The following is a 13,558-nucleotide window of genomic DNA, read 5'->3' as shown; positions in this document are numbered from 1 at the left end:
GGAGGTCTATAGCTAGCTGTCTGGATTTACCCTGCCGTGTTCTGAGGAGCAGTATACCATATTCCTCATAAATCCACCTGAGTTTAGAATGCCAAGACAAAAGAAAGCAGAAGGAAACGGCCATCCGGACAAAAAGAGTGAAATCCGGCGGAATTTCCAGAGCAATCCCGGAAGTGGAAGGTTGTTGATATAGACTACGATGCCACAGGTCCCTATCCAGAGCGTCAAAAAGTTAAGCCAAGAGTCCTGACAACATAATATGAGATTCACAAAGACTTTCTGCGTCGATAACAAACGCCAAAGGCCCATGACCAAATGTCGCTTTTTGACACGATGGGAGTGAGAATGTGTTGTGTGTACAGTAACTGAGGCTTTTCTCTAATCATTTTCTGGCTGTAGCTGCTGGAGAGAGCTGAACGGTAGACTGGCCTAATCCCCAAAGCTCCAACTCATCCACTATTTTATAACCCCATCTTTCACACACACACACACACACACACACACACACACACACACATCTATAGAGCTATATAGCTATAGTGTAAAGATCAGATCAGCAGTAAAGGGCATCTCCCAGGAGCTCTCATTTTTCTTCTTTCTCCATCTTCAAATCCACTCTCTGCTTTCTCCTCTGCCTCTTTTTCTGTCCTCTTTACTTTTCCTAACTCTTATGGCCGGGCAGACACACAAATGCATTCAACGGCCGAGTGAGAGAAAAGCACGGACACACTGCCCCGCTTATACCTGGACATGGTGCGATGACGCTGGATGTCGTCCTTTTTGCCCGGACATCCGTCACCTTCCGCTTTCTTCGTGTTGGAATTTTAAACTCAGGTAGATTTCTGAGGACTATGGTTACCTGGTCCTCAGATCTGTGCAGGGTAAATCCAGTCAGCTAACTAGACTATCTGTCCAATCTGAGTTTTCTGTTGCACGACTAAAACTACTTTTAAAGTACACATGTTCCTTCCCGAGGCTATTTTGCACGGTTGATATGATACTCCACTTTTTTTTCCCATCCCGCAATGCTATGTGGACTAGCCAAACTAGTGCAATAATGTAAAACTAACCCTAACTTTTTTTTGACCCATTTTCAGTTTTCAGTTATTTAAGGGGGCCGTCGAAATAAGCGCTGAAAATGTCAAAATTAAAAATATTTTTATTGGAAAAATCACCAAAAACATTTAAAAAAAAGCACCCTACACATTAAAAAAAGGGACAAAAATTTGGGAAAAAGCGATAATTTCTCTATTGTTGATGGGAAGATAACACAACGGTTAAGATCTTTAGGAAAACCTAAACAATGATTAGAAAAAGTCTGAAAAGAAACAAGTCAGAGTGAGACTGCAGCTGGCTCAAGAGAAACTCATTTATCTCACATTTCCTTTTGAAAAGTGTAATTATTATTTAAAGCTTCTCCATCTGCTCCCGCTTCTGGCACGTCTGAAATTAAAGTTGATTTATTTTTGTTCTACCTCGACATCCGTCTCAAGGTTGGCACCTTCACAAAAGCAGCACTTTGCTGCCTTGCTTACTTGTTGGAGAAAAGTCTCGAGGAGAGAATGGCAGTTTGACAGTTTACTCAGTGTTCTGCACTGACGAAGCCAAAAAAAACTCAAACTTTTAGGAGAATAAAGAATCCAGTCTTGCCAGTTTAAAGCCAAAAACACGTCTAAATTTTAAGCATCTTTGCGGTTTCCACCCATCCATCTTTGTCCGCTCATCAGGTGTCGGGTCACAAGCAGCTCCAGCAGGGGACCCAAAAACTTCCCTTTCCTGAGCCACATCAACCAGATCCCGAGGCGTTCCCAGGCCGGGTTGGAGATATAATCCCTTCACCTAGTCCCGGGTCTTCCCCGAGGCCTCCTCCCTGCTGGACGTGCCTGGACCACCTCCATAGGGAGGCACCCAGGCGGCATCCTGACCAGATGCCCAAACCACCTTAGCTGGCTTCTTTTGTTTGAGCAAAATTGTAAAAAACAGACTTTGATTTTAAGTAGATATCGAGTACTGCTGGGTACCGAATTCAATACTTTGTAGAAACCGACCGAATTACCTCTATAGTATTGAGTATTGAAGAATACCCAATTTCAACACCTAAGGAGTAAATCTCAGAGTCAGTATTAGGGGTGGGAATCACCTAAAGACAAACTGATCAACACATATATAATATTAAAAAATAAAAAATAAAATAAAAAAAATAAAAAAAATCGAGACTTGGTGCTTGTGTATCGATACAGTATTGCCACTGAAAATATTGCGATACAGTGCTGTATCGATTTTTTCTCCCACCCTTAGTCAGTATTGGTATCTGTACCGGTATCAGATATCTTTAACGATGGCAAGCCTGAATATGAAGCCCTCTGCTCTCAGCTAGAACCAAGAACCCCCCAAATCCAGATTCACTTCCTGTATCTGGGTTTCCTCACCGCCACGCCTCTAAAAAACTAGCGGCAGGTCCCGAGTGTACTGATTCCAATGGGAGAAGTGACTGTAAACACAGATCATGACCGATTCTACGGCCAATAGACATCAAAGTAAATATAGGACCCATTCTTCACAAGCCACATATCTCCAGAACACTGTCTAAAAGATGCCATGTTAGGGTCAGACTTTACTTAGTTCAAGACCCGTTTGAGAATATTTTGTTAGACATTTCGGCGGTAGAATCTTTCAAGAGCGACCCTAACCTTTACCATGTGGAAGTTATTTGGGTTAAAGAACTCAGGGCCCAATGCCGGTCTAATGCCAGTTCGTAAAATGGTCACGTTATTTGGATTTATTGATTTGTGTACTGGTCACGGTTTTAATGCCGTTCCATGAACGGCCATGGCACTGGGCTGCTCTGGGGGACGCAAAGGGGAAATGAAACGCCACAAGCCGGCCACAAAAATGGAACTGTTGTGGTTAAGAAAAACAAATGGGGAGAAGAACCGTCATGTTATTGTCAGCGTTTTTCCCCATTTATTGTTTTCCTAACCACAACCGTTCCATTTTCATGGCCATTTCCCCAATGTTGTGTGCCACAGAGACCTTGGATAGCGTCCAGCGTGTGCCGGTCCATCCTGCAATACGTGGGACACAATCCTCCGGTTTAAAGTCCAGTGTGGTTTGACCCATCCACCTCCCCCAACCTACCTCCCTGCGCGGATTTTCTGCTTTTCAATATAAATCACTACAGAGATCGTTTTGTGATCCCGAATAGGCCTCTCATTGAAATACATTACTTCAAAATTCCTACTCAACACATCAAAATAACGACATTAACGTGACCTGTACACACATCAATAGATTAAATAACGTGACCATTTCACAAAGATTGGTCTGAGGGTAGACAGGCTACATACATTGAGCTGACAGTAGAGACAACATTCAGTTCCTCTGCTATCACATGTGTTGCCTCATTTGTTATAAAAATGTTGTCGGATTTTATTTTTTGGAAGTTCGGATTTGAATTGAAACTATCCATTGTATTGCTTCTCCGACCAGTTTCTGGTGCCTCTGTTGTGTCGCTCTCCCCTTCTGAAATTGGCTTGTGATAAGCTGGAAGCAAGGACACAAGGTGTTCTGGTACAGTGAGATTGTAGGTTAGCGTGGCCAACCCACTCCAACCCCTGACTGTTCTTCACATATCCGAGTGAAACTCAGACGAAGCGGTCCAGTCAGAGCCATCTGCACAGTGGAGTCGTGAGCAAATTCCAAATGAGTGATGAAAACATCTCCAGGCCTTTCAGGCTGGAAGGAAGGGTGGGCTGCAGGGAATAGGGCCAGGGCGAGAGAAATGAGAGGGGTAACAAAGACAGGGGAGTAAGAAGGATGGGTAACTGGGGACGGGGATAATGATGAGGAGGGAGACGCTGGAGGAAAAGAGGCTAAAGGAAAAATGGACAAACAGTCAGGGAAACAGGAGGAACAGGGAGGGGAAGAGCTGAAAGGCCAGAGGAGATGAGAGAGAATAAAGACAAGGGGAGGGAGAGGATAAAAGGAGAAAGGGAGACAACCAGACCCAGATGTGATCAAATATACATAACTGTAAAAACCAAAGAATGAACCTGGCTCCCGTCACTGCCTGATGTTAAAGAAAGACGAAGACTGGAGGAGAAATGACTTGGGCTGCCCTCTCTCGGTCGATTAATTGTTATGTTCTTATGCCGATCTTACACCAAAATGACTTTTATAGTGATTCCACTGCAGACTAATTTCCAATATCGGAATAAAATCATGAGTCTTGCAAGAGTTAAGGAGTTAGTGCTGGGTACAATGAAGCATTCATTTTATTCTCTTTTGCGCAGGTCCTGTGTAGCTTACTAATGTCAATGAATAAAAACGTGGTTTATTTACAGTACATAAACAATGATCAACGATCACCAAATGTCTCCCCCATAATGATCCTCATAACCACTGAAAACCGTCAAAAAATCTGACCCAACGTCCAATTATTATGGAGGTTATTAAGTGTCACAGTGCCTTGCCTTGCTTTAGAACCGAGAAGCCCAAATTCAGATTCATTTCATGTTCCTATAAATGAGGACCATAAATTCCAAAAATAACTGTAAAACTAAAGATAATAATAAGTTAGGGTTACGCAGTGTTGAACGTCAAAAAAGTGGCATTGATGTGTTGAAAAAAGGGACAAAAACATAAGAAAAACTTTAAAACATCGATTTAAAGCCTCAACAAAAGTGTTGATTTTCAAACATTACACACTAATCCAGTCCAGCTTAGTCTCATTTTCACTATAAATGCAACACGCAGAGAGGTTAATACTAGGTAAGCCTTTAGTAGCTGCGTTTCTTTATTAAACAAGCCCAGGTTAGTTTAGCCCTGTGACAGGATTTTTCAGTTTTACAAGACTTTCCAGGAAGGCATGTCTGGTTAACCACCCACCTCTGTGATAGAGCAGTGCTCAGCAGCTCCCCTGAGCTTGTCTGTGGAACCGCCTGGGACCCCCACACAGTTAATCAGGCACCAGAAATGGGCTAATATGTCCCCAGCTTGAAATGATTGTCTCCCATCTGCTGTTGTATAAATGTCAATCCAACCAGGTGGACCTGACCCCAACCAATTCCAGAAGGTGTTCCGGTCTCAGTAGATGCTGCTGGATGAACAAATGAGATAGAGGACCAGTTCTAAATGAATGTCGCCATCTACCCCTGCCAAAGACCCACCATTGTTCCACGGCATCTGTGGTGCATACTGTATCTTGTGTTATATTTAGTTCCATATTTTACAGTGCCAAATAATAGCTCATAGGCAAACCACAATAGCACAGCCAGACTCCTTCCTCTCTTCTTTTATCTATCATTCAGAGCTTCTCAGTGGAAAATAGCTCTGAAGTTGCTGCATTTGTGCTCAGTCTCCTTCCCTGAAAACTCAGTTGGGTCGTCCTGCAGTAATCTTGCTCAAGAGGGAATAGTGATTTGTGTTTCTTCTTCACTGGCTGGCAAACGCCCATCTCCCAACATTTTCCTTTTGAAAGCACCCACAGCGTATCTCAGCAAATGGCATGTGGGTCTCACGGGGCTGCAAAGGTGATCACAGAAAATGCATCACAAGTTGACAGTGGCCGGTTTTGAATAGCATCCTATTTTTCGTGCTAAATTTATTCCCCAATTTCATCAATTTCTTCTATGCTGGCACAGCACTAACCCAAACCAGGGAGAAAGGTGTAGTGTGAGAGTAGAGGGTGAAAAAGCTACACTCACTGATGTGATGAGCATACTGTCAGTCTCAAATATCCCAGAAGCCCTATCACACCCTACACACACCCTACACACACACACACGTCTTCATTCATTTGGAAATATTTCGGTCTTATTCTAAAAAGGGAAACACACCATTTAAAAAGCATGACACTTGCTCTGGCATGAAAGTATAACTCCAAATTAAACTCAGCTAATTTCAAAGTTATTATAAATAATCTGGCTCCCTTATTTTGTACACGCAATGTCCTAGAGAGGGAAATCAGTCGCAATGTCGCAGCAACATCACTACCTTGGCTGAAATTAATTAATTGCCTATGACAATAGAAGTGTAGAGGTGTATGGAAGTGTCCCTAATTCACTCTTCATCATCTTTGGCTTCTGATCTTCTACAAATTAGAAACAAGTCTCTTCTTTCAGGTATCTTCCCACAGGCCCTGAAAACTGCAGTTATAAAGCCACATTGAAAAAGAACAATCTAGATACATCACTAATGAACAATTATAGGCCAATGTCAAACCTTTTGCTTTTAAGTAAAATCGTTGAACAAGCAGTCACTAAACAACAGTTCTGATGCCTTCCAGTAGGGTTTTCAGCCACACCACAGCACTGAGACGGCTCTTGTTAAAGTCTTTAATGACATCCTCTAAACCCAGATAGTTGCAAAACAGTCTCAGAATTACTTGATGTCAGTGCTGGAATTGACGCGGTCCACCATGACATATTACTAGACTGTGAAAAACTGATTTGGCCTTTCTGGCTCAGTACTAAACTTGCTTGAATGCTATTTAAAGGTTCCATAGCATAAAAATTTCACTTTATGAGTTTTTATGAGGGTTTTTAACATTAATATGTGTTCCCCCAAGCCTGCCTATGGTCCTCCAGTGGCTAGAAATGGAGATAGGTGTAAACCAAGCCCTGGATATCCTGCTCTGCCTTTGAAAAATTGAAAGCACAGATGGGCCGATCTGGAATTTTGCCCTGCAAAAATGTTACCTTCAATGTTAATTGTCCTTTCTCTGCTTTGCCCGCCCCAGAGAATTTTGGCCCACCCGTGAGAAAGAGACATCATGACTTTCAAACGAGCAATGTAGCAGTTGGTCAAGGCCACACCCCCTGCCCCATGGCTGAATATTGGGAAAGAGACTTCAGATATGTTCTTAGGGGACCACTAAGGTCTATATAAAAGACTTCAGCTACAGTATTACGGGACCACTAAGACCTTTATAAAAGCATCCAAAGAGCCCCATGTCATGGGACCTTTACAGAATAGGAATTAAGGTTGTCTCTATAGGTAATTATGCATCTTAGCATACAAATATGACGTGCGGGGTTCCCCAAGGCTCCATTCAGAGGCCTCTTCTGTTCAGCATCTACATGCTTCCACTGGCTCAGATTATGGAAAACTAAATAAGTTACCATAGCAGTAAACACACAAATTTACATAACTTTTTTGCTAGGTGACTATAGTCCAATACAAAACCAGACTAAGTGCATTAAACAAAGTAATGGCTGGATGTGCCCGAACTTTCTCAAATTACATAAATAAAAAACTGAGGAGGTTGTTTTTGGAGCAAAAGTGGAAGGATTAAAAGTCCGCGGTCAGCTTCAAACAACAATATTAAAAACAACAAAGCCAGAAATCTTGGTGTAGTCATGGACTCAGACATTTCAACAGTCAAATTAAGACAATTACAAAATCAGCCTATTATCACCTGAATAATTTATCAAGGGTTAAAGGACTTATGTTAGGTTTGAAAAAGCTTGTCAATGCTTTCATCTTCAGTAGACTTGACTACTGTAACGGTGTCTTTACAGGTCTCCCTAAAAAAAATAAAAAAAAAACAAAAAAAAAAACAGACAGCTGCAGCTGATTCAGAACGCTGCTGCTCAAGTCCTCACTAAGACCAAGAGAGCGGATCACATCCCTCAAGTTCTGAAGTTTTACACTGGCTTCCTGTGCCTCAAAGAATCAATTTCAAAGTACTTTTGTTAGTTGATAAATCACTAAACGGTTTTGGGACGAAATAAATTTCTGCCTCGTCTTGCCTCGGTGTAAACCCTATGATTGCAAAACCCTGAATCATGTTTATTTTTTTAAATGAAATCTTTCCACAATCTGTGCATGCAATATACAGTATGGGAAGGGTACTATTAACTGGATTATCACAGGACATAAACACCAACCTGCTTCATAAGAGTCTTTGAGACCGTCAGTACCAGAAAAACAGCCACATAAGTCGTTTGTTCAACCAGCAATTCCGATACATATTTACATATTCACGTTTATAGTGACGGCGCCAACTAGTGGCTGCAGTTATTACAATGAAAGCAAAGTAGGACGTAAGGTGATGAAGAAAAAGAGCACCACAGTTCCATGCAAGGAAGTTGGTTGGGTCAAACTAACAGCACTTTCACCGCATGAGAGCGGGGTTTGAGTCCTGTTTAAATAAAAATATGAAATAATGTTTTTTTTTTATTTACAGAACAAACAGAGTGTGTAACCCGAAGTATACTGTCCTTGTAAGGAGTTGCTTCTTCCAAACTCAGTTAGTTAAGAGTGTAAAGTTCTTCAAAAAAAACACAAGGTGTAACTTTTTCGATGAAGGAACTTTCCTTTCCTTATTATACTTAAAACTTACTATAAACTGTAACAAAGAGTAAAAGACAAAAAGAAATGAGATGAAACTAATACCCAAATATACAGTGGTGTGAAAAAGTGTTTGCTCCCTTCCTCATTTCCTGCTCCTTTGCATGTTTGTCACACTTAAGTGTTTCGGAACATCAAACCAATTTAAACAATAGTCAAGGACAACACAAGTAAACACAAAATGCAATTTGTAAATGAAGGTGTTTATTATTAAAAGGTGAAAAAAAATCCAAACCATCATGGCCCTGTGTGAAAAAGTGATTGCCCCCTAAACCTAATAACTGGTTGGGCCACCCTTAGCAGCCAAAACTGCAACCAAGCGTTTGCGATAACGTGCAATGAGGCTTTTACAGCGTCCTGGAGGAGTTTTGGCCCACTCATCTTTGCAGAATTGTCCTAATTCAGTTACATTAGAGGGTTTTCGAGCATGAACGGCCTTTTTAAGGTCATACCACAACATCTCAATAGAATTGAGGTCAGGACTTTGGCTAGGCCACTCCAAAGTCTTCATTTTGTTTTTCTTCAGCCATTCGGTGGTGGACTTGCTGGTGTGTTTAGGATCATTGTCCTGCTGCAGAACCCAAGTTGGTTTCAGCTTGAGTACACGAACAGATGGTCGGACATTCTCCTTCAGGATGTCTTGGTAGACAGCAGAATTCATAGTTCCTTTTATCACGGCAAGTCTTCCAGGTCCTGAAGCAGCAAAACAGCCCCAGACCATCACACTACCACCACCATATTTTACTGTTGGTATAATGTTCTTTTTATGAAATGCAGTGTTCCTTCTACGCCAGATATACTTGGACACACACCTTCCAAAGAGTTCCACTTGTCCCAAAAGTCTTGGGAATCATCAAGATGTGTTGTTTAGAAATTGAGACGAGCTTTGATTTTCTGTTTGCTCAGCAGTGTTTTTCTCCTTGGAACTCCGCCATGCAGGCCATTTTTGCCCAGTCTTTTCCTGATGGTGGAGGCATGAACGCTGACCTTAACTGAGGCAAGTGAGGCCTGCAGTTCTTTGGACGTTGTTGTGGGGTCTTTTGTGACCTCTTGGATGAGTCGTCGCTGCGCTCTTGGGGTAATTTTGGGCGGCCGGCCACTCCTGGGAAGGTTCACCACTGTTCCATGTCTTTGCCATTTGTGGATAATGGCTCTCACTGTGGTTCGCTGGATTCCCAAAGCTTTGGAAATGGCTTTATAACCCTTTCCAGACTGATAGATCTCAATTACTTTCTTTCTCAATTGTTCCTGAATTTCTTTGCGTCTCGGCATGATGTGTAGCTTTTAAGGATCTTGTGGTGGACCTTACTGTGTCAAGCAGTTCCTATTTAAGTGATGCCTTGATTGTGAACAGGTGTGGCAATAATCAGGCCTGGGTGTGGCTAGAGAAATTGAACTCAGGTGGGGACAACCACAGTTATAGTATGTTTTAACAAGGGGGGCAATCACTTTTTCACACAGGGCCATGATGGTTTGGATTTTTTTTCACCTTTAATAATAAACACCTTCATTTACAAATTGCATTTTGTGTTTACTTGTGTTGTCCTTGACTATTGTTTAAATTGGTTTGATGTTCTGAAACACTTGTGTGACAAACATGCAAAGGAACAGGAAATGAGGATGGGGGCAAACACTTTTTCACACCACTGTAGTGCAAGCCCACAATTCATAGCAACAGAAAATGCTTTGTCACAACTAAGTACAATTACTTTTGACATTTTTTAGTAACATATACAGTACCTGCGGTCAAACAGTAGCCAAGGCAACAATGCAAGACGGAAAAATGCAGCAGGAGAAAACACTGGGACGATCTGATGGAATTTTACAACTGAAAGTGAAACTCTGAAGCCTGATTTTAACCCAAAACACACTCGTTTTCTAAACTTAACTAATGAGTGTACTTCCTAAATATAACCGAGAAGTTGTGGATCTGATTGTGTCCAAAGTGCGAGTGTTTTACAACGTTGACGGCCTGATTATTAAATCCTCTGGTTCAGTTTTAAAGTTGTATTTCCTGCCATGGCTAGGGGACTAATTTATAAAACACTCCTGTGGGGCGTATTAGAGGGTTTGGTTTGGAGGACTTGTTGGAGTCTATCCACCCACCACCCCCCCAAATTTTTAGAGATCCTCAAGATACTGCTTTTTGCATTACAAAACATCAAGTATCTGTTGCAATTCTTTTTTAATTGGCACTAATTTTTCAGGTTTAGCTTTAAATAACCAGCATGGTACCCCCATGTTTCCCCAAGTTACATTTAAGACTTTTTAAGACCTTTTTAATAGCATTTATTATGAAATGTAACACCAACTTCCAAGTATATAGGATATAATATTACAGATTTTAGATTTGATTTCATCAGGATTTTAGGCTATAACAAGAATTATTTACCAAGTACTTAAATATATTTAAAACAATCCTATGAAAGGACAATCCAAATGTAGGATCTCTGTGAACCAAATGTAAGACTCTAAAGAATTGTAAGACTTTTAACCCTTGTGTTGTCTTCCCGTTAACCATAAAGTTGTCTTTCCAGGTCAAAGTTGAAAATGAAATTTTTGGGGGCTTTTCCCATGTTTTTGTTGCTTTTCTGATTTGTCGGTTTTTCCAGCTCTTGGAGCTTAATTTTTATTTATTTTTTAAACCTGAGCTGGTTTAATAATAGGTTTTACACTTATCCTTGTAACTTATCAACAAAACTCATTTATATCAAATTATAGATAAGTGTTTTAGTTAAAAAGGAAGAAATTGTGAATTATTTTGACTAATTGTTGAGATCAAAAGGATGTTGAGTAGATGACAGATGGGTATATGACAAAGTTTAGTCTGGATACTGTTTTGAAACCATTAAAAAAATAATAAAAGAATTCAAATGCTATAAGATAAAAAAATAAATAAAAAAAATTCAATGAAAGTATTCTTTAACTCTCCCTGAAGAACGATGTATAAAATCATCCATGTTTTTTTGGACAATTTGGTTGAAGGAAACCCATATTTCTGATATAAACACTTTGAAACGGCTCAGTTTGACCCAAGGACAACACAAGGGTTAAAGCCTTGTTTTTCAAATATTAAATTTCAAATGACCAACGTGGATACCCTCACCAGACATGAAAAGCTAAATGTAATTCTCAGCTCTAAAGTTTTGATAGGACACTTTCATAAATGGGAATAAAACTCTCGTTGGCCGTACCTTCCATAGCATTGACAAATGTTTTCCAATGTGTTTGATAATGCAGCATGTTGTGTAGGAGGTGGGAGATGGTCTATTTATTACCTGGAACAAAGGTGCCCTGGACGACGTCCTTATACGCCCACCAACCTGCATCAAGCTTGGATGTAATCGGCTGAGCTGCAGAGACGAAGACAGACAGACGGAGGAAACAGTTCATTAGTAAATTAAACAGGTCTCTTTTTTTTTTTCTTTTCCTCCTTCGCAGGTCCCCCCGGTGGTGCATTAAAGCTCTGTGTGACTGGAGCTTCCATTGAACTGCAAAGGGAAAGAATAAGAAGAGGTGGATAAAGGAAAAGAAGGTTACATAGAAACATACTGAGAATAGACCTGTACCAGTTTTTACATAACTGTTTGTCTAGTTAATTGTCAGCTAAGGTCTTAAGGCGTAGGACTGGTCTTTATTGAATTGTGTTTAGGTGTGCCAGACTGTAATTATATAATATGTATATAATTACAATGTGTATGTATTGTCATATGTAATGTCATGGTTTGGGTCCATTGTTGTTTTACTTCATTTTCTGTCCTCCTGTCCTGTCCTTTGTTTGGTTTTCTTCCCCTTCTCTGTCTGAAGCCAGCTGATTACTCACACCTGCCTCCCAGCTGCAATCTCGGATCCTCGTTGCCACACCTGCCGGTCGTCTCCCGCTCCCGCCGTTCACACCTGTTTGCCATCATCATCAACCTCCTTGTATCTACCCCGGCTCTTCACCCTATCGTTGCTTCAGCTACATGGGTGAACGTCCTCTGTGTACTCCGCCAGCTACAACCAGTCCTCATGCTCCTTTGTGTGTTCTACGTACTTACTCTCCTTGTGTTTTCTTTTTTCAGTTTCACTTCCCTCCGGTCAGCTGGCTTCAGACCCCGGCCCTCCTTTTTACGACGCCCCCTCCTCTTCATCAGCTCTCTCAGCTCTCTTCATGGTCCTGCCTCTACTGCAGTCCCGGCTCCCGGTTTCCCCTCGAGGGCCATCTCTCGCTTCTCTCCCCTGGTTCCCAAGCCTTGCCTGTTCCCCCAGTCCTCCGCCTCCCTGCACCCCCACTCTGCCATCTTCCCTCACTAAATACCTTTCCCTGAGCCGTGCGTTTGAGTCCATCATTCTGTCTCGTGACATGTAATTGTCAGTATTGGTCAGATTATTAAAAGTAAAAAATGATCAATTGTGGTGTCAAGGGTTTTAAGTAATTACCCTTAGAATTTGTGGCCAGTGACACCACTCAGCCCCCCCCATACTTGTCCAAATCTCCCCAAAACGGTCGTAAACATTTGTGCTATGTTTGTGCTAATTTGTGCCATTAAAAGAAACATTTGTGTTAGCATGTTTTTACACTTTATAGGTCACTCGTGTAACATCCCCCAGCCCCCGATTAATGTCCAATGCTGATGTTCATGAGTAGGTTGTTGTCCTGAACCCGGTGTCAGCACCTTTACATCTTTTTGTGTGATCAAAATAACAATGAATTTGATATTTTTGCGGTTTTTAAAAAATATGTAAATCATGCTCTCCTCTGCCCTCCCCTCCAGCCAAAACGGTGACAGAAAGTCGCAAATAAGCAAGAGAAAAAATAACAAAAGAGTGAAATGAAGAAGAAAAAAAACAGAAGACTGTCATGATAAAAACATATCACAATGCAAAATGGGTTTAAAGCCTACATTTAAATTTTTTCAGTGGAACTTTTTTCAGTGCCAGTGTTTCCTTTTTAAATGCCGAATTAGATTTTGGATGCCAGAATATTGTAACTCTACTCCTTCCACATCATTGAGTCAGTTTCCCATGCAAGTGTGGAGGTAGGTTATAAAGAGATCTACGTATTAATATAAAAAAGTATCACTGTCAGACAGTTTGACTGATCTCATTGGGATGGAGCAAAGGCTACGGCATGAGCTCTTTGACATCTGGACAGTGACTTTCAATGGCCTGTGTGTGTGTGTGTGTGTGTGTGTGTGTGTGTGTGTGTTGAGGCACAATTTCA

At 41.2% G+C, this 13,558-nt stretch overlaps 1 protein-coding gene across 1 annotated transcript in view; it reads right to left on the bottom strand.

Annotated features, from left to right (window-relative positions):
- The window catches only part of LOC117957743 (carbonic anhydrase-related protein 10-like), a 96,841-nt gene that overhangs the window by 82,605 nt on the left and 678 nt on the right, over window positions 1-13,558 (bottom strand). Inside the window, exon 2 of the mRNA XM_034893748.1 lies at window positions 11,631-11,705. Coding sequence (XP_034749639.1) covers window positions 11,631-11,705 — 75 coding nt within the window. The remainder of the gene's footprint in view (window positions 1-11,630; window positions 11,706-13,558) is intronic.

This window comes from Etheostoma cragini, chromosome 15 (assembly GCF_013103735.1).
Source record: "Etheostoma cragini isolate CJK2018 chromosome 15, CSU_Ecrag_1.0, whole genome shotgun sequence".
Taxonomy (NCBI): Eukaryota; Metazoa; Chordata; class Actinopteri; order Perciformes; family Percidae; genus Etheostoma; species Etheostoma cragini.
This window is presented reverse-complemented; position numbering and strand designations above follow the sequence as displayed.